Source organism: Leucoraja erinacea, chromosome 1 (genome assembly GCF_028641065.1).
Source record: "Leucoraja erinacea ecotype New England chromosome 1, Leri_hhj_1, whole genome shotgun sequence".
Lineage (NCBI taxonomy): Eukaryota > Metazoa > Chordata > Chondrichthyes > Rajiformes > Rajidae > Leucoraja > Leucoraja erinaceus.
The window spans coordinates 42,680,083-42,701,106 of record NC_073377.1 but is presented as its reverse complement, the minus strand read 5'-3'; the positions used below and the strand labels follow the sequence as shown (position 1 = coordinate 42,701,106).

The window sequence follows — 21,024 nt, the reverse complement described above, 5'->3', positions numbered from 1 at the left end:
CATCTGTACCAACTTCATTAACTGGGGAGGTCATGGAACAACCTAATGTCTATGCACAACCTATCCAGCTGGAATCAACAGATACCCATCAAAACTGAACAATGTTTTCTGATTTGGTTTTTAAGATGGTTCCTATCCCCGGCTACTGAGATGATTATGGAATGACAATGCACATCTCTTCATTATATGCAATAATGGGGAAGACATTGTTTTATGTTGGAATACCAAACGTGTGTATAGCAGCCATATGAACTTGACAATGCTGGAATACCCACGCAAAACGTGTGTATAGCAGCCATATGAACTTTTTATTTCTACTGCACTAATTGTTATGAGTTGGTTCAATAGACAATAGGTGCAGGATAGACAATAGACAATAGGTGCCATTCGGCCCTTTGAGCCAGCACCGCCATTCAATATGATCATGGCTGATCATCCCCAATCAGTACCCCGTCCCTGCCTTCTCCCCATATCCCCTGACTCCGCTATTATTAAGAGCCCTATCTAGCTCGCTCTTGAAAGTATCCAGAGAACTTACCTCCACCACCCTCTGAGGCAGAGAATTCCACAGACTCACTACTCTCTGTGAGAAAAAGTGTTTCCTCGTCTCCGTTCTAAATGGCTTACTCCTTATTCTTAAACTGTGGCCCCTGGTTCTGGACTCGCCCAACATCGAGAACATGTTTCCTGCCTCTAGCGTGTCCAAACCCTTAACAATCTTTTATGTTTCAATAAGATACCCTCTCATCCTTCTAAACTCCAGAGTGTACAAGCCCAGCCGCTCCATTCTTTCAGCATATGACAGTCCCACCATCCCCGGAATTAACCTTGTAAACCTACGCTGCACACCCGCATAGTTCCTTATTAATGTTAAAAATTTGGGACAAAATGTACACGCTTTTAGCAAAACATAAATATGTAATTAAAAATAAAGGATACCTGTGTGAAATTATCAAAGCCGTACTCTCCTGGGTCATATCCTTTTGATGTTTGAGAACAAAGCTTGATTACATTTGAATGCCATGTTTCAAGAGGATTCACTGGATTTTTAATATGCTCTGAAAAATGTTGTGATAGTTTATTTCAAGTTTTGCTTGTTTTAACCTTTGTAACAAGTTTTTAGATCCACGAGCACAAAATTGTAGTTACATTCTAGTTTTTAAATGGTTAATTTAAGAAAATAGTAGTTTTTGCACTTATATCATTTGGAGTAGAATGGTTTTGATGACAACTGCCAAAATATTATTCCTATAACTGAACGTTATTCGTTATTCCCTTTGTCATGTATCTGCACACTGTGGATGGCTCAATTGTAGTCATGTATTGTCTTTTCGCTGACTGGTTAGCACGCAACAAAAGCTTTTCACTGTACCTTGCTACATGTGACAATAAAATAAACTCAAACATATCACCTGTATTGCAGTTTGAGGTGGTATGTGAGAGTGTTGGAGGAGCTGTTTATTTTAAAAAAATGATATGCATGTTCACTAATATTAAAAGTGCTTCAATTGCTGATAAAACAGGATGCAGAGACAAGGTAGTGTCATGAACCTAGTAAAAAAATTGTCAAGGCCTTATTGGAATAGCATTTAATTTTGGTCATCCTGCGCCAAACTCCGATTCGTAAAGAGCTATGCTTGCAACTGCAAACACAAACAAAGGTATCAGTACAATAATCATCAGGATTGGATGCCATATTCAGTGCCCTCCATAATGTTTGGTACAAAGACCCATCATTTATTTATTTGCCTCTGTACTCCACAATTTGAGATTTGTAATAGAATAAATCACATGCAGTTAAAGTGCAAATTGTCAGATTTTATTAAAGGCCATTTTTATACATTTTGGTTTCACCATGTAGAAACATAGCTGTGTTTATACATAGTCCCCCCATTTCAGGGCACCATAATGTTTGGGACATATAGCTTCACAGATGTTTGTAATTGCTCAGGTGTGTTTAATTGCCTCCATAATACATGTATAAGAGAGCTCTCAGCAACGAGTCTTTCCTCCAATCTTTCCATCACCTTTGGAAACTTTTATTGCTGTTTATCAACATGAGGACCAAAGACCAAAGATGAAAGAGAGCACTGGTGAGCTTACTAATCGCAAAGGAACTGGCAGCCCAAGGAAGACCTCCACAGCTGATGACAGCAGAATTCTCTCTATAATAAAGACAAATCCCCAAACACTGCTTGAAGTCTGCGATTCATGTGGTTAAAGTGTACAGTCAGATTTGAATAAAGGCCATTTTTATACATTTTGGCACCTAAAAGACATGCTCAATTGGGTTCAGATCGAGTGATTGACTTAGCCACTCAAGATTTGACCATTTTGTAGCTTTGAAAAACTCCTTTGTTGCTTTAGCAGTATGTTTGGATCATTGTCTTGCTGTAGAATGAACCGACGCCAATGAGTTTTGAGACATTTGTTTGAACTTGAGCAGAGAGAATGTGTCTATGCACTTCAGAATTCATTATGCTACTACCATCAGCAGTTCTATCATCAATAAAGATATGTCAGCCAGTACCTTCAGCAGCCATACATGCCCAGGCCATAACACCCCCGCCACCGTGTTTCACAGATGCTTTGGGTAGTTCCTTCTCTCCTCCAGACTTTGCTCTTGCCATCACTTTGATACAAGTTAATCTTCGTCTCATCTGTCCGCAAGACCTTTTTCCAGAACTGTGGTTGCTCTTTTAGGTACTTCTTGGCAAACTGTAACATGGCCATTCTATTTTTGCATCTAACCAGTGATTTGCATCTTGCAGTGTAGCCTCTGTATTTATGACCATGAAGTCTTCTGCGGACAGTGGTCATTGACAAATCCACACCTGTCTCCTGAAGAGTGTTTCTGATCTGTCGGACAGGTGTTTGGGGATTTTTCTTTATCATAGAGACAATTCTTCCATCATCAGCTGTGGAGGTCTTCCTTGGTCTGCCAGTCCCTTCGCGATTAGTAAGCTCCCTTTCTTCTTAGTTGATTTTGGTAAGCCTAAGGTGTGGCTGATGTCTCTAACAGTTTTATTCTTGTTTCTCAGTCTTATAATGGCTTCTTTGACTTTCATTGGCACAACTTTGGTCCTCATGTTGATAAACTGCAATAAAAGTTTCCAAAGGAGATGGAAAGACTGGAGGAAAGACTAGGTGCTCAGAGCTCTCTTATACCTGCATTAAGGAGGCAATTAAACACACCCGAACAATTACAAACGCCTGTGAAGCCATTTGTGCCAAACATTATGGTGCCCTGAAATGGGGGGGACTATGTACAAACAAAGCTGTAATTTCTATATGGTGAAATCAAAATGTATAAAAATGGCCTTTAATAAAATCTGACAATGTGCACTTTAACCACATGTGATTTATTACATTACAAATCTCAAATTGTGGTGTTCAGAGGGAAATAAATAAATGATGGGTCTTTGTCCCAAACATTATGGAGGGCACTGGAAGTAAAACTAAAATATTTTCACTTGGGTTCCTTTTAATGACCTATATAAATGGCAAGAGTTAAAATTGCATCACTGCTTAACACCCACAACATTCGAGTTACAGGCTGGCTGCTGATCCTCTAAGAGGGGTATACATATTGGATGTCTGGGGATTTACAGCCTTCACAATGGTCATCGTGACTCAAAAAAAAATGTTTTTAAAAGGTCAAGTTGTACCTGCTACCACAACCACTCTTGCTGCTATGGCCGTGGCTCCTAATCTTTTTTTATCTGTGGGCAAAAATAAATCAAACATTTGGACTTGGGGCCATATTTTAAGATAGCCTGATAAATGAATTATTGATAATTCTGTTAAAATTATTTGAGTTTTCAAAATATATGTTTTGGCTTTGCAGTTTATTAGAGTATTAAATGAAATTAAACCATTGAGAACAAAATGAAAGCATTTAAAAATAAAAGACTGAATTAATATTGTGATGACAATTAATGCTCCTATCGTCTACCTGCCTGACCCTTGTGCACTGAAACCTGCACAACAGTGCAAGGCAATGCATCAACCACTCCAACAAATTTTGCCAGAACTTTCCATAATTTTTTTCATGTTTTCAATCCTTTGCAGCTCAATTTTGGGCCACGACTGGAAGGTGGGAACCAGCATGCTATGGTCTGGTGACCTATCCTCCAGCAGAACCAGGATGACAATTTTCAGACACCTTCTCATTCCTTCTTTTGGAACACAACTCCACTAACGAACACTGAACCATGGGCACTCAGATAATCAAGGACTTCATTTCATCAGGAGATCTTCCTTCCCCAACCTCCAGTCTTCCAAGCTTATCAGGAAGGCTGGCTCCATCTTGGGGGCGGAGGTGGATTCATGGGAGGTGGTCTTGGAGGGGAGGATTCTCTTCAAACTGCGGAGCATCTTAGACAATACAGCTCACCCTCTCCATGATACACTGGTCAACCCGAGGAGTACCCTTCAGCAACAAGATGCAGTATAGAACGCCACAGGAAATCATATTTCCCCGTGGCTATCAAACTGTACAACTCCTCCCCCTTCTGTCATGGGGTAGACTGACCCCCCCCCCAATCTTTGCACATCCCCAATCCTTTCCACCCGTCACTTTAATTTCATCTTTAATTTCAGATTAATTTCCCTCCTGGGATAAATAAAGTTCTATCGTATCATATCTATCGTATTGTATCGCAAATTGATGTAATCGTCCCCCATCAATAACCCGTGCCTGCCTTCCCCCATATCCCTTGACTTCACCAACCCCTAGAGCTCCATCTAACTCTCTCTTAAATCCATCCAGTGACTTGGCCTCCACTGCCCTCTGTGGCAGGGAATTCCACAAATTCACAACTCTCTGGGTGAAAAAGTTTGTTCTCACCTCAGTCTTAAATTACCTCCCCTTTATTCTAAGACTGTGGCCCCTGGTTCTGGACTCGCCCAACATTGGGAACATTTTTCCTGCATCTAGCTTGTCCAGTCCTTTTATAATGTTATATGTTCCTATAAGATCCCCCTCATCCTTCTAGACTCCAGTGAATACAAGCCTAGTGTTTTCAATCTTTCCTCATATGACAGTCCCGCCATCCCAGGGATCAATCTCGTGAACCTACGCTGCACTGCTTCAAACACAAGGATGTCCTTCCTCAAATTAGGAGACCAAAACTGTACACAATACTCTAGATGTGGTCTCACCAGAGCCCTATACAACAGCAGAAGAACCTATTTCCTCCTATACTGAAATCCTCTTGTTATGAAGGCCAACATTCCATTAGCTTTCTTCACTGCCTGCTGTACCTGCACACCAACTTTCAGTGACCGGTGTACAAGGACGCCCAGGTCTCGCTGCACCTCCCCCTTACCTAACCTAACCCCATTGAGATAATAATCTTCCCTCTTGTTTTTGCCGCCAAAGTGGATAACCTCACATTTATCTATATTATACTGCATCTGCCACGCATCTGCCCACTCACTCAACCTGTCCAGGTCACCCTGCAACTTCCTAACATCCTCTTCACAGTTCACACTGCCACCCACGATCCTTATACCCACAATCCTCAGTGAAAAGAGTTACCCCTCAGGTTCCTTTAAAATCTTGCCCCTCACAGCTTAAACCAACGTCCTTTGGTTCATGAGGGTCTCGGCCCGAAACATCACCTATTCCTTTTATCCAGAGATGCTGTCTGACTCACTGTGTTACTCCATTTTTATGTATCGATATTCTTGGTAAATGACTCTGCGCATTCACCCTATCCAATCCCCTCATGTTTTAAGATCACCCCTCAGCCTCATAGGAATAAAGTCCGAGCTTGCCCAACGTTTCCCCATAGCTCATGCCCTTGAGCCCTGGCAAAATCTTCAAATATTCTCTGCACTCCAGCTTAATGATATTCTTTCTTCAGCAGAGCGACCAAACAGAACACAATACTTAAAATATTGCCTCACCAATGTCTTGTACAACTGTAACGTAACACCTCAAAGTCTTGTTGTCAGCTTTTGTTGCCCAGTAGCCACTCTTTGGTTCCCTGCAGTGACTGAAATGCTAAATGAAGACATCATGACCACTAGCAGGATTTTGAGAACTGACATGCATGATGTGTGCTTGCAAAATTACACACTGGCAGGATCTGCCAAAATAGAACCTGGTCAGATTCCAAGTGGACATGTGCAATTTGCAAAAAGAACATCCATGCAGACATTGGCATCCTACACATGGGAAAAGTAAACAATCCTCACAAGACTATGTGGCTCATTACACCTGCTGCACTCCAGCAAGAGAGAATTTAATAGAGCTGTACTTAGGTAGACAAAAGTGCTGGAGAAACTGAGAGGGAGAGGCAGCATCTCGACGCGAAATGTCACCCATTTCCTTCACTCCATAGATGCTGAGATTCTCCAGCATTTTAGTCTACCTTCGATTTTCCAGCATCTGCAGTTCCTTCTTAAACATTTAATGTACTTATGGCCCTGTCTCACGGTGCGAGCCCACCCACGAGTGATCCAGAGTTTAAAACAAATCAAACTCGTGGTAATCACATAGAATTGACGTAGTGGGAACATCGGAACTCGTGGACGAAATTTAGCGACTCGTAACGCTAACGCAGGTAGTCGGGAAACTTGTTAACTCGTGAAAATCTTGCAACATGATGAAAGATTTCCACGAGTCAAATTTACACTTGAAGTAAAGATTTTAAACTTTTAAACTCGTAAGAACGTAGTAGCCCGTGTGTTTACCATAGTGACTCGTGAGCCTACCGAGGGCACTCTTTAATTCAGCAGGATAGGCAGCATCTCTGGAGAGAAGGAATGGGTGACAGGTTGACGTTTCCAAAATTCTGCTGCGTCTTTGTGTTACTCCAGCACTGTGTGTTCACGTTTTGTCAACCAGTATCTGCCCTTTCTTGTGTATGACATTATTTGTATCCGTGGCAGTTGATTGTCGCTCCCTTCAGTTTCCCAGGGGGTCGGGACGGGACTGGAGTTGGGAGGGAAAGTGTAAGAGGTGTACTGACTGTGTGGGCAGACGCTTTGGTAGTGATTGCCCATGGGGTTCACTATTGAGGACTTCATAATGCAGAGAGCATTATAAACAGTTGCCGCAAAAAAAGATTGTGCGGATCTGGTGTATCTGGGTATTGAAGGTGCTTCTGGTCTGCAGTGTGCAATAGTCACCAAAATACACTGCATCTTTAGAAAGGAAAAATACAAATCATGTCAATCCCACTGGATTGGCCTTAGTCATGGTGCTGTACAACACGGAAACAGGTCCTTCGGCCCAGCTTGGCCGTGCCGTCCAAATTGGCGTCTTGGGGTAGTCCTATTTGCCTGCATGTGGCCCATAGCCCTCTAAATCCTTCCCATCCATTTATCTGTCATTAATAACCTCAAGAAATTATTAAGTCTACGTGAGCCTGCTTCAGTTCCCTGGGTCCAACTCAGAGAGAAGTCTCCCCCCCTTTCCAGGGTTAATCGCTCTACTGTTCTTTCTGCAGTTCTTTCCCACACAGCTTCCATACACGACTGGCTAGAGCGCAGGGGACATTTTAGGATGGGATGAAAGCGTTTGTCTTCCCAGGTAATGGGAAGCACAGCTCATCCATCACTGGGTTTCCAGCCTCCCAGTATTCCCAACTTGAGATACCAGAATGTCACGGCGTTAAACGTAATTATACCTGATATATTCTTATTTCTTCCAGAGACACGCAGTTAAAATCAAATGACTTAAGTTCAAATCCCACCAGGGCGGCTATGGGATGTAAATTGTTATTGGTAATGGTGTCAACAAAGCTATGACAGATGACTGTAAAAACATCTGGTTTTATCGTGCTTCGGAGTGCAGGAATATGACATCCATGCCCGGTGTGATACACGTGCAACTCCAGGTCGCCCGTAACGTGACCGACTCTGGAATGGGCGAGCAAGCCATTCGGTTAACTTGTCAATAACAGCCAGATCCCGATATATGAATTTTTTTTTTTTTTTGCCAAACACAAAAATGTTGGAGGTCTTCCAGCATTTTATTATTTATTTGTTCAAGATTCCATCACCTGCAATCTCTTGCTTCTCAATGTCACTGTTAGGTGGAGCGGCGGCACAGTGGTAAAGCTGCTGCCCCATGGCGCCAGAGCCCGGGTTCGATCCCAACTTATGACTTTGCCATCAGCCAGGCTTGTGCTGGGCTGGGGTGAATGTGAAAGGGGTGGTTTCTGGGCAGATCTGCCCAATCAGTAATGTTTTCAGCTGCTGCTTTTTATACATTTTAAGTCGCGACGGTGGGACGGCTGCTCTGACGGACATACTGGGCGAGTAGAGAGACACACACTGCTATCCCTGTGGTCTACGGACCTTGTTGTCGGGGGAAAAATAACGTTAATGTTCAATTTACCTTATCTTTTTGTTAGAAGTTTACCAATGTTTTGATGAGAGATAAATTAAGGGAATAAAACAATCTTACTAGACACAAAAAGCTGGAGTAACTCAGCCAAGCCAGCAGCATCTCTGGAGAGAAGGGTTGAAACGTTTTTTCAGTCTGAAGAAGGGACTCGACCAGAAACGTCACCCATTCCTTCTCTCCAGAAATGCTGCATGTCCCACTGAGTTATTCCAGCATTTTGTGTCTATCTTCAGTGTCTTAAACCAGCATCTGCAGTTCCTCCCGACACAAAACAGCCTATGCCTTTCAATGATTGATGCCGGACCTTGAACAAATGCAGTTCAAATGGATTTTTGAATGCAATTTTGGAAGGATTGTTTCTTGAAACAAAGTACTGTAAATGTTTGAAGGAAGGAATTGCAGATACTAGTTTAAACCAAAGATAGACACAAAATGATGGATTAACTCAGCTGGTCAGGCAGTATCTCTGGAAAAAAGAAATAGGTGATGTTTCAGGTCGAGAACATTCTTCAGGCTGGGTCTTTTTATAGTGAAAAAAAAAACTGCATGACATAATTTTTACCATGTGATGATTTTTCCACACGTCGGTAGTCGTTGTTAACTCGGGAGAGGAACTTGGTACATCGCAGAAATGAGAAGTAAACGGCAAACTTAGACATACACGTGGGAACTCATTTAAACTTGTGAACATAAACTTGGAATCTCGTAGACACACACGAGTTTGATTTTTTTCTTTCACTCGGGATCACTCGTGAGACAGGGGTTTGTGGTCCTATAGAATATGCAAAAACCTTAATCTCCCCTATTTAGAAAAATAGTCAGGCACTCTAGGATAAACATAATTAAATTCCAAATAAAAGAATCCCACAAGCAAAGGTCATAATCAATGTGAAGACCCTTCAGTTAAAATGCACACAATAATTGGTAGAATATGATATTGCAGAATTTAGAGACACCTATAAAAAAAGTGAGCTATTTTATAACGATCCATGGTTGTCTTATTTTAACTTGTTATACTTGTTTCATCAAACTATATAGCTTACTAAACCGTGTCAACCACACTGCGATGAATTATAAGTCACATATAGGTCAGATCAAGCAACAAATTTCCTTCATAAAAGGACACGATGTGTCTCCACCACCGTAATCCAGCAAGCTTCAAAATGTAACCCAGCAGGTTCATTCTCATTACCAAGCCAAGCAAGCTTTGTTTCTTAAAATAAATTTTGAGTTATATAATTGACTGAATTTAATTTCCCCAGTTGCCAAGGTAGGATTCAAACTCTCATCCCTGAATTGATAATCTAGGCCTGTGGATTACCAGGACAGAAATGTAATTACTGTGCCATGGTACTTGAAAATCAAATATGTAACAGAACTGAAGATGTAAATGAAATAAAAATACCCAACATTTGGAACGTTTAGAATAAAGTAAGAAGTTTAATTTTTAGGAATAATTTTGATAATAGTTTTGAAAAATATTTGCATTATCTGCTTAATTTGCTGGAAAGCTCACAATAGAAGCCACAAAACGCACTTATCTATACACACAATCGCACACACATTTAAAATATTGTGTATCAGGCGATTTCTGCATGATCCTTCAGCATGCATTTATTAATTTAAATTATTATTACACGATTTAAATCAAATTTCTCCCTGTATGAGACAAAGCAATTGAAGACTTGCAAATTGTGAGGTTGGAGGGAGGAATGTAGGTAGAAGGTGAAGGAGAAAAATAGGTGGGGCACAGGGTGGGGTGGGGGGAAGAAACTGGGGGGATTTGTATCCCACTTTTAAACTCAATTCCCTGACTGATGACATCCTACCCTGGGGTGTTTACCACCATAGCCGGGGACTTTAACAAAGCTAACCTGAAAAAAATCACTCCTAAACTACCATCAACATGTCTCCTGCAGCACCGGAGAATTAAACACCCTTGACCATTGCTATACGAACATCAAAGATGCCTATCACTCTTTCCCTCGCACTCACTTTGGGAAATCCGACCATTCAGCGGTGCTGCTTCTTCCTGCATACAGGCAGCAACTGAAGAGAGCACCCCCAGATGGGAGGACTGCACGGAGCTGGTCTGGGGGTGCAGAGGAACAACTACAGAACTGCTTGGAGTCTGGAGACTGGGCAATGTTCAAGGACTCGGCAATGGATCTGAATGAATTCGCCACAGCCATTACAGACTTAAGGAAATGTGTGGAGGACTGTTCCAACAAGAACCTTCCGAGTGTTTCCTAACCAGAAGCCATGGATAAACCATGAGATCCACATTCGGCTTAAGACCAGATCCCGGGCATTCAGGTCTGGTGATGCAGAGGTCTATAAGAGGTCCAGATACGACCTAGACAAGGCCATCAATGGGCCAAAAGGAACTTCTGCTCTAAGCTGGAGGTTGAGGTGGATGTTCGGCAACTGTGTCAGGGTTGAATGCAACCACCTCCTACAAGGCGAAATCAAGAGGCAGCTCAAATGACAGCGAAGCATCATTCCCTGACGATAGGGAGAACACTGAGCCCCTATTCCAAGCCCCCATTCGCCCCGATTGTAATACAGTCACAAGAGGCCGACGTCAGAAGATCCTTCAGGGGAATGAACCCTCGGAAAGTGCCTGGACCAGATGGTATACCCGGTCGAGTTCTCAAAACCTGTGCAGACCAACTGGCTGGAGTTTTTGTGGACATTTCCAACCTCTCACTTCTGAAGTCTGAGGTTCTCACCTGCTTTAAGGGGGCATCAATAATACCGGTGCCCAAGGAAAGTAAGGTGACGTGCCTCAATGACTATTGACCAGTGGCACTAACATCTGTGGTGATGAAGTGCTTTGCGAGGTTGGTTATTGTGAACACCAACTCCTACCTCAACAAAAACCTCGACCCACTACAGTTCGCTTATCGCCATAACAGGTCAACGGAGGATGCAATTTCACTGGCTCTCCACTCCATATTGGACCACTTGGACAATAAAAACACTTAAGTCAGGCTGTTGTTTATAGACCACAGCTATTCCATCAATACCATCATCCCCTCCAAGCTGGTTACCAAGTTCAGAACTGGGTCTCTGCGCATCTCTCTGCAATTGGATCCTCGACTTCCTCATCCACAGACCACAGTCTGTTCTAATTGGCAGAAATATCATCCACAGTAAAAATTTGTACAGGAGCATCTCAAGGTTGCGTGCTCTGCCCCTGCTTTACTCACTCTATACCCACAACTCTGTAGCCGGACATTGTGCGAACTCCATCATCAAGTTCACCAACGATACCAATGTTGTTGGACGAATTACAGATGGGGACGAGTCAGAGTATAAAAGTGAGATCGACCGACTGACCAAATGGTGCCAGCACAACAACCTGGCTCTCAACATCAGTAAAACCATGGAACTGATTGTTGGCTTTGGAAGGGGAAGGATGAGGACCCACAATCCTGTCTATATCAATGGGACGATGGTGGAGAGGGTCAAAAACTTCAAATTCCTGGGCGTGCATATTTCCGAAGATCTTTCCTGGACCCAGCACACTGTCAAAAAAAGTCGAAATAACGAACACGTTGCTGGCTGGGCAGCAGATTCGCAGCACCCCCAACCGACAAGAGCGAGAGACAGTTAGAAAGTGAGTGCACAAACATAGGAATATACTGTAACACTTGGAAAATGCAAAGCTGTTGGACATGCATGTTAGAGTAGCCTGTGTAATGGGAAGAGAAACCCCAAGCTACCCTCGTATTCTGACCTATCTAAGCAATAGCAGCAGCACCTCATCCCCCATTATAACACTTTGCAGACTTCCTTGCTCAATATCAAATTGTGCAACTAATTCAGATAATTCACTTTCTCTGCATCAGACGTAGCCTGTCCATCTATGATTACAGTTCAGTTTTTCTCTCCATCAGTTCAGCCTGACCTGCCAAACATGTACTACAGCTCAACTCAGTTAAGATGATTTAATAATGGTTTTTGAACAAGTTGATTTATTTTAATAAATGTTGGAGACTCTGGCAAAATGGTTAGGTGACAACAAACATCCCCATCGCCTTCACCAGTGCTGCACAGGGATCAGCAGGAATCAAAGGTACTCAATCATACCCTGGGGTGAGCAGATACACTGTTCTCTACTTTCCAAAATCTAAGCATTTCAACTGCCACCCAAGGCAGCATCCTAAATCCTCGACAAGATAGAAAACTTGCAGCTACAGGAAACCCAACTGTGAATATCAGCTGTGATTACAATCTGGTCGAGACCGAATTATTCAGTGTTAAAAAGGAAGAACCAATTGCTGAATTTACATAACTTAAGGTTTAAGGAGTCTCGGTCACCATTTCTAAAATGCTATATAATGACTTTAAAACCTGTTTGGAACCAAATCCCTATGTGAACCAATTCCTCGAGTAATTGTAAAATGTACTTTATTAATCTATAAAAACAGCTTTTTTCCCCCACGAGCAGTAGCTCTACTCAACAACCAAAAGTCTGTAGCCTCCTTTTGCTCTGGTATTTTATTTAATTCTTCACATGTTTAAATTATAATGTTTTATTCTCAATTGTATACTGTATATCGTGTTTTTACTTGCGAGCAAAGCACCAAGGCTTGTATGAACATACTTGGCTCCTTGTATGAACATACTTGGCTAATAAAATGTATTCAATTCAATTCCATAAAGACAGTCTGTTGAAAGATATAATTTCTATTTTAATGCTAAACGGGATGTTAAACTATGTTCGTGTCGCAGAAATCCAGTTCACAATATTGATATTGTATTAACTCAAGACCACTATAGAACTGACTAGAGCATTGATTAAAGTATGCAACCAATGTATACTGGAAACATTTCTATAAAATATCCTATAAGAAAATCAACACGTATCATGAGGACGTATTTAAATAACAGAAACAAATTATTTGCTCTGTGTCCAGCTGTCCTTCAAATTTATATTCCCACAATTGACTTAAATTTTAAACAAAATATTCATAGGTTTTTATATCTCATGATGATGACAACAATTTATATAATAGAAAAATGCCATATGGGAAGTCCACTGTGCTTGCTCTTACCAAGACCTATACAAATAATTCTCCCCTCCTGTCATTCCCCATATCCCAGCAAATATTTACACTGTTTTAAAAATTGAAAAGTTATTATTGAATCTGCTTACACACCCTTCCTTGCCATGCAGGCCAGACCATAAGACTTATTCCATTTCAATTTTTAAACATAATCCACTACTTTTACTCTCCTGATTGGGCTGGAAACATACTGATCAAAGAAAAACAAATTCTCCACATTTCAGTCATTCTTCTCAATCTTTTTATTTTCCCACTTTTAGCAGAATAATTGCAGTCCCTCCTTAACATTATCCTATGTTCTTACACCTTCCTATTAATTACTTCTCTATCCTTCTTAGCATTTCATGACAAACAATATACACTTTGTTGTATAACAGTATTGTTCTTCAATAACGTCTATAGACATTCGGTCTTAAATAAATCATTTAATTCTCCGAGTACGTTTGATCAAAACCAGCATATCCATACTTCTCTATCCATTCTGAATATACCGTAACCAGGAATATTACTTCCCCACAATTTTCTTTGTTGAAGATAGGTCTATATTATTGCTATCATATCATAATCCCGTTTGGCTTCTTGTGCTTGCAGTTCACCTGCCCGATATACCACGTTATTCATTTGAACACATGCACCTCACATTTCTGTGGATTAAATCCCATCTACCACTACTCCATCCCATTTTCCAACTAATCTATGTCCCTCCATTTCCTTTCACAATCTTCTTCCCCGTCTACTCTCTCAGTTATGTACAGTTCTGGTCACCTGACGACAGGAAGGATGTAGTAGTATTAGAAAAAATGCAGAAGAAATTCATCTGCATGTTGCCTGGAATGGAGTGTTTGATTTGTACGGAAAGATTGGATTTATTCTCACGGAAATGTAGGAGGCTAAAGAGTGATCTTAGAGAGGTTTATGAACATTTGAAGGACATGGATGGGGCAGACAGCCATGGCCTTTTATTTAGGGTGATGGAGTCTTAAAGGAGTGAGTTTCGATGTAATGCGAGGGGTGAAATTTAAAGAAGATCTGAGGAAAGGTTCTGAGGAGAAGAAAGGTGATTATATGGAATGAGCTGCTATAGGACATAAGAGGCAGACAAATAACAATGTTTAAAAAAACATTTGCACAGGTATTTAGATCAAAATGGAGCAGTGTGATGTGGGCCAAACACAGGCCCACATCATTTGCATAGATTGGTTTAAATGCTCCTCCACGGCACTCATTAATCTGTTCTTGGTAGCAGGGTCCCATCACACACAAATGTAACATTACACTGCAAAGATGTTGAATTTGTTTATGCTATGGTTATGCATTGTTTATGCTATGGTTTTGTTGCCTCCATTAATCATGTTTTCCGTGTAATTTAACTTATTCCTTCATGGACATGGATGATGCTGTCCTTGTTGGCATTTATTGCCCATCCTCAATTGACCACATTGACAAGTCAACCATATTTGTGGGTCTAGAGCCATATGGGCCATACCGCACAGAAACAAACACTTTGGTCCAACTTGTCCCATCTAAGTTAATCCCATTTGCCTGCATTTGACCCATTTCCCTCCAAGCCTTTCCTATCTATGTACCTGTCCAAGTGTTTGATCAATCTTCCCATGTTCTCCCTTTCTGCTCCCCGCAGGGATCACTCCCTCCGTAACTCCCTGGTCAATTTGTCGCTTCCCACCTAAACCACCCCCTCGTCTGGTACTTTCCTTTGATACGGACAAAGTACTCGTTTAACTGTCTGCCATTGCCACCGCATGAAATTCTACACTTGTCGCTTTACCTCGCCCCTTGACTCCATCCAAGGACCCAAGCAGTCTTTCCAGGTGAGGCAGAGGTTCACCTGCACCTCCTCCAACCTCATCTATTGCATCCGCTGCTCTAGGTGTCTGGTGCTCTACATCGGTGAGACCAAGCGTAGACTTGGCAATCGTTTCGCCCAACACCTGCGCTCGGTTCGCACTAACCAACCTGATCTCCTGGTGGCCCAGCATTTCAACTCCCCCTCCCATTCCGACCTTTCTGTCCTGGGCCTCCTCCATGGCCAGAGTGAGTCCCACCGCAAATTGGAGAATCAGAACCTCATATTTTGCTTGGGTAGTTTACACCCCAGCAGTATGAACATTGACTTCTCCAATTTCAGGTAGTTCTTGCTTTCCCCCTCCTTCCCCTCCCATTCCCAGCTCTCCCACAGCCTACTGTCTCCGCCTCTTCCTTTCTTCTTCCCGCCCCCCCCCCCTCCCCCCACATCAGTCTGAAGAAGGGTCTCGACCCGAAACATCGCCTATTCTTTCGCTCCATAGATGCTGCCTCACCCGCAGAGTTTCTCCAGCATTTTTGTCTACCAATTTTTCCAGCATCTGCATTTCTTTCTTAAACGTGTCTTATCAATGTTGTTATAATCGCAAAGTGCTGGAGTAAGTCAACAGGTCAGGCAGCAGCTATGAGAGAAAAAGGATGATTGATGTTTTGGGTCAGAACCTTCTTCAGACTCCTCAGAATGCCCTCTCATCCTTCTAAATTTCAGTGAATACAAGCCCAGTCGACCCATTCTTTCATCATATGTCAGTCCCGCCATCCCGGGAATTAACCTGGTGAACCTTTGCGGCACACCCTCAATAGGAATAATGTCCTTCCTCAAATTAGGAGACCAAAATTGCACACAGTACTCCAGGTGCGGTCTCACCAGGGCCCTGCACAACTACAGTAGGACCTCCTTGCTTCTAAACTCAAATCCTCTTGCAATGAAGGCCAATATGCCATTAACTTTCTTCACTGCCTGCTGTACCTGCATGGTTATTTTCAGTGACTGATGTACAAGCACACCCAGGTCTCATTGCACCTCCCCTTTTCCTAATCTGATACCATTCAGATAATAATCTGCCCTCCTGTTCTTGCCACCAAAGGGGATAAGCTCACATTTATCCACATCTGCCCACTCACCCAACCTACCCATGTCACCCTGCAGCCTCATAGCATCCTCATCACAGCCCAGACTGCCATCCAGCTTTGTGTCGTCCGCAAACTTGGAGATATCACATTTAATTCCCTCGTCTAAATCGTTAATATATATTGTAAATAACTGGGGTCCCAGCATCAAGCCTTGCGGCACCCTACTAGTCACTGCCTGCCATTATGAAAAAGACTTGTTAATTCCTACTTTTTGCTTCCTGTCTGCCAACCAGTTCTCTATCCATGTCAATACCCTACCCCCAATACCATGTGCTCTAATTTTGCACAATAATCTCCTGTGTGGTACCTTGTCAAAGGCTTTTTGAAAGTCCAGATACACCACATCCACTGGCTCTCCCTTATCCATTCTACTTGTTACATTCTCAAAAAATTCCAGAAGATTAGTCAAGCATGATTTCCCCTTCATAAATCCATGCTGACTTTGACCGATCCTGTCACTGCTTTCCAAATGCGCTGCTATAACATCTTTAACAATCAACTCAAGCATCTTCCCCACTACAGATGTAAGGCTAACTGGTCTATAATTCCCCGTTTTCTCTCTCCCTCCTTTCTTAAAAAGTGGAGTTACATTAGCTACCCTCCAGTCCACAGGAACTGATACAGAGTAGAGAGAACATTGGAAAATGCTCACCAATGCATCCACAATTTCTAGGGCCACCTCCTGGAGTACTCTGGGATGCAGACCATCAGGCCCTGGGGAGTTATCCGCCTTCAGTCCCAACAGTTTACTTAACACCATTTCCTGGCTAATGTGGATACCTTTCAGTTACCTTGGAGTTCATCCATGCCTTCTTTAAATCTTTGCCATTGCATCCCCACTGTCAACCCTTTAAGTATAATTTGTCTATTATAGCCAATTCCTGTCTAAAATCTTCAGTCTCCTTTCTTTAAGTTCAAGTCCCTGGACTCTGAATATCACTTTCCATCCCAATGCAGAATTCCACCATATTATGGTCAGTTGCCCAAGTGGCTCTGCACAACAAGATCGCTAACTAATCCTTCCTCATTGCACAATACCCAGTCTAGGATGGCCTGCCCTTTGGTCCGTTCTTCTACATATTGGTTTAAATAAATCACCCCGTATACATTCCAGGAAATCCTCCTCCTCAGTGCTGCTACTAATTTGGTTGGCCCAATCTATATGTAGATTAAAGTCATCTATGATATATTTAAAAATACTAAATTTATATCGGGTTAATTGGAGGCACTATAAAAGCTGATGGAATGCGTGATTCGTTTTTATTTATTGTTATTTTTTATCAAATATGTTACGAAGTATTAGTCCAATAGTAGTTTTAGCGATTTTATTGATCGATGCTACGCTAATATCCCTTGACAAAGACACGGTGAATTTTATAACCGTATTGTAACGGGGCAAAAAAAAATCACTCTGCTTCTCCAATTAAAAGTAATTGAACTGTCCAATTGACCATTAAAAGGGTACATAAAAGTAAACTCGAGATAATTAACATCTAACTGAAAGGTTTATTATATAACTATAAAATTGTGATGTTATGGAGGATATCAATAATCCCTGCACTTTCGGAATTGCTTTCCTTTTAAAGTGCTTCGACAACCTTAAGCTTTCTCATTACGAAAAACGGCAAAATCAGGAAAGGGACAGCATTACAGTTGGAATCATCATCATCCACCTCCTGGAGCTGATAACAGCCGTTGTAAACAATGGCTCAATCTATTCCATGCGCTGAAATTAACGCGTGTTAATATTTGCAACATCGTAGCCTTGAACAACAATTTTATACCGTAGGAAAATGAGATGGTGGGATTCTTGCTGCGAACATTTATCAAACAGAGTATTATTTGAATTATAACCATGTAATAGAAAGTACAATGATGTACTGGGGAGTTGTGGGTATTATACTACAGCAGTCAGTAGAACTATGCCAAATCCTAGGTGCACGTACTCTATCATCAATTCAACCGTCCAAAGTTAAGGCAATTTGCCGTCTTCAACAAACCTTCACAAATAGATATGTGGAAGGTGGTAAAATGCCAAATAAGTGCGATCACACTCAGTATTTCGAGTCTTGAAGATAAGATTGATCACGCGTTTCTACCGACAAAGTTATCAGCAAAGTTGTCAAATTTATAAATAACCAAAGCAAAGCGAACCAAATCTATTGAACCGAGTTACAAACTTGTGGGTTCCAATTGCACGCTATAGTATTTTACTTAAAAAACTTTTCCACAAATGTCAGAGTAAAAGGCGAAAAGAGTCCTTAGGAATCTGCGCAACTAGTGCCGTTTAAACAAAAGATAATTACAAAAACTGCGATGCTCGGTTCACTCGTCAACTCTCTACAACCGTTTCTATCTCCATCGCCAAACATTTACTTTTGTGCCGCGTTGAATCCACCACCTGCAGCAACTGCCACCCTCCGAGAGGAGGCTTTAGATCATTATGCCAATGGGAGCCGAATTAATCATTGCACTTAGAATTGAAACCGGATGGGGTTTACCACATATGTTGCCATACCACATCCAAGGCATATCGTGACATCTAAATACGAAATGATCGGTCTAAAGATTTCAAACGTGCAACGAAAAGTTTCATAGATGACAGATGAGTTGGTATCATAATAATACTCGATGCGCAATTAAGCCGGAGGCAGAGGGGAAGAGACTGCGAGAATGGACAGATTTACGGGAAAACTGCAACAAGTTACCCTAATAGACACATGCCCTGCCGCAGCTGGTGAAATCTCCCATTTATTTACAAAACAGTAATTATTCCAAAAGAGCTTCTTGAAACCAGCAACAAGTCTGCTGACTTATTCTCCCAGAATGGGGCTGCGAAGACTTGTGGCTGGGAGCCGGGATGGGCGCAGCTGGTGACTTTGAATGAAGTGTTGGCCCGGTCGGTGGGCATCAACCACCGTCTCTGCCCCAGCGGGGCCTCTCCCTCTCCCTCTCCCTCCACCTCCACCCCCACTCCTCACCTCCACCCCCACCCCTCACCCTCCACCTCCACCCCACTCCTCAGCGACGCTCACCTCTCACACAAAGTAGAGACATAGTGCACCAAAGTCCGCTTCACTGCCCGACAGCGAAGCTGAAAAGACTAAATGCGATTTTCAGTGCCGTTGTGGCCGCGCTCGCTTTGTGCGGAGCGTCGCGGTTGACATGTGGAAGGAACTGTGAGTCGCCCACTGACGCCACCACTGACAACCCATCGCCATGTTGACGGCCCCGTCCATCCCACAGGCGGAAGTGCCGTGTCTGCGGGGAGGGGGCGGGACCCCGAGCCACGCCCGGCCAATGGGGCGGTGCCCTGCGGTGATCGGCATGTCCAGGAGCCAATGGGAGGGGGTCGAGGGTGGGGATGGGGCGGGGCCGCGCAGGCGATTATGCCGTCAGGTGAGTGACGTACACAGAAGTCAGAGCCTTCCTTGTGTCAATGTTCCCAGCCGCAGGTAAGGAAGAGATCGCTTCAACATCAGTCCACACACCAGGCCCCCCCAACCCTGATCCAACTCATTACTGACAGCAGCAACGTGGAGTAGATGCACAATACAACTAAATCTGAGCTGGCTTTGTTTTTTTGTCAGAAGGTTTAATTGTGCAGTAATTTTAATTCCCCGTGGAGCTTTAAAGCTGCAGATCGAATACCAGTCAGTGCATTTGGAAATATACATTTGACAGGTTCTGCGATTTTGAAGGAGTCAGCGTGTTGCAACTTTCTAAAATTAAACTAAATTAGAATTCCTGAATGCACATTGCGAAACCACAATAAATATAAATATTTCGGTAGGAACAATCCACAAATGTATGAGTAACACATACAGAGTCAGTGGCCACTTTAAAATAACTGGCACCGTCTTACGTTTATTTCAGATTTGCAATATCCACTGTAATTTGTTACTGTTATGGCCACGGACAATTCTGTTGAATCATTAAGCGAGTGAAACATGCGGAAAGTACGGGCAACTGATACCGGAGAGAGACAAACATTTGGAAAAAAAGACAGAAAGTGTTGGAGTTGCTCAGCGGGTCAGGCAGTATTTCTGGAGAACATGGATGTTTCGGGTAGGGACCCTTCTTCAGATTGATTCGAAGTGACAGGAGTCCAGTGCTTTCACACCTCAATTTTTTTTTCCTGAAATAGAATCACAAATTTTCAGGAATTTGATGGTATTTCCTGAAATGTTCAAAAATGCTACCTGCGTGCTAATTTGTTGGTTTTTTTCGCGGGCACACGTTAACAACACAAAGAAGAACAAGGCAAAACAGATCTATGTAACTACACCGTATCTGCTTCCTCTTCTTGCCTATGGCGTGCACAGCTTAAAGTTGAAGGACAAGTTGTTCTATTTGATCTTACTTGATTGTGCACGCCAGGTTGATTGCATTCGTCGAAACAGGGCGGATCACGTGAAGGTTGCAATCTCCCACCCCACCGTATCTACCTGCTTCTGTTACTCACTTGCACAGTGTTTTGCAAGGCAGCTTTCATTGCCCCCAACAGCTTTCGTTGTCTTCGTTTTTTCAACCAGCTCTCATGTGTCTCAATCTCCGCTCTCTCTCTCCCTCTCCTCCTCCCTCCCCTCCCTCCCTCCCTCACCTCCCTCCCTCTCACCTCCCTACCTCTAT

At 42.6% G+C, this 21,024-nt stretch overlaps 1 protein-coding gene across 4 annotated transcripts in view; it reads right to left on the bottom strand.

Moving 5' to 3' along the window:
* LOC129696097 (protein unc-13 homolog B-like) overlaps positions 1 to 19,649 on the bottom strand; it is a 411,098-nt gene extending 391,449 nt beyond the window's left edge. For all 4 annotated transcript variants that reach the window (XM_055633576.1, XM_055633551.1, XM_055633558.1 and 1 more), the window contains exon 1: positions 19,428 to 19,649. In XM_055633576.1, coding sequence (XP_055489551.1) covers positions 19,428 to 19,449 — 22 coding nt within the window. In that variant the 5' untranslated portion in view covers positions 19,450 to 19,649. The remainder of the gene's footprint in view (positions 1 to 19,427) is intronic.
* Positions 19,650 to 21,024: the final 1,375 nt, after the last annotated feature.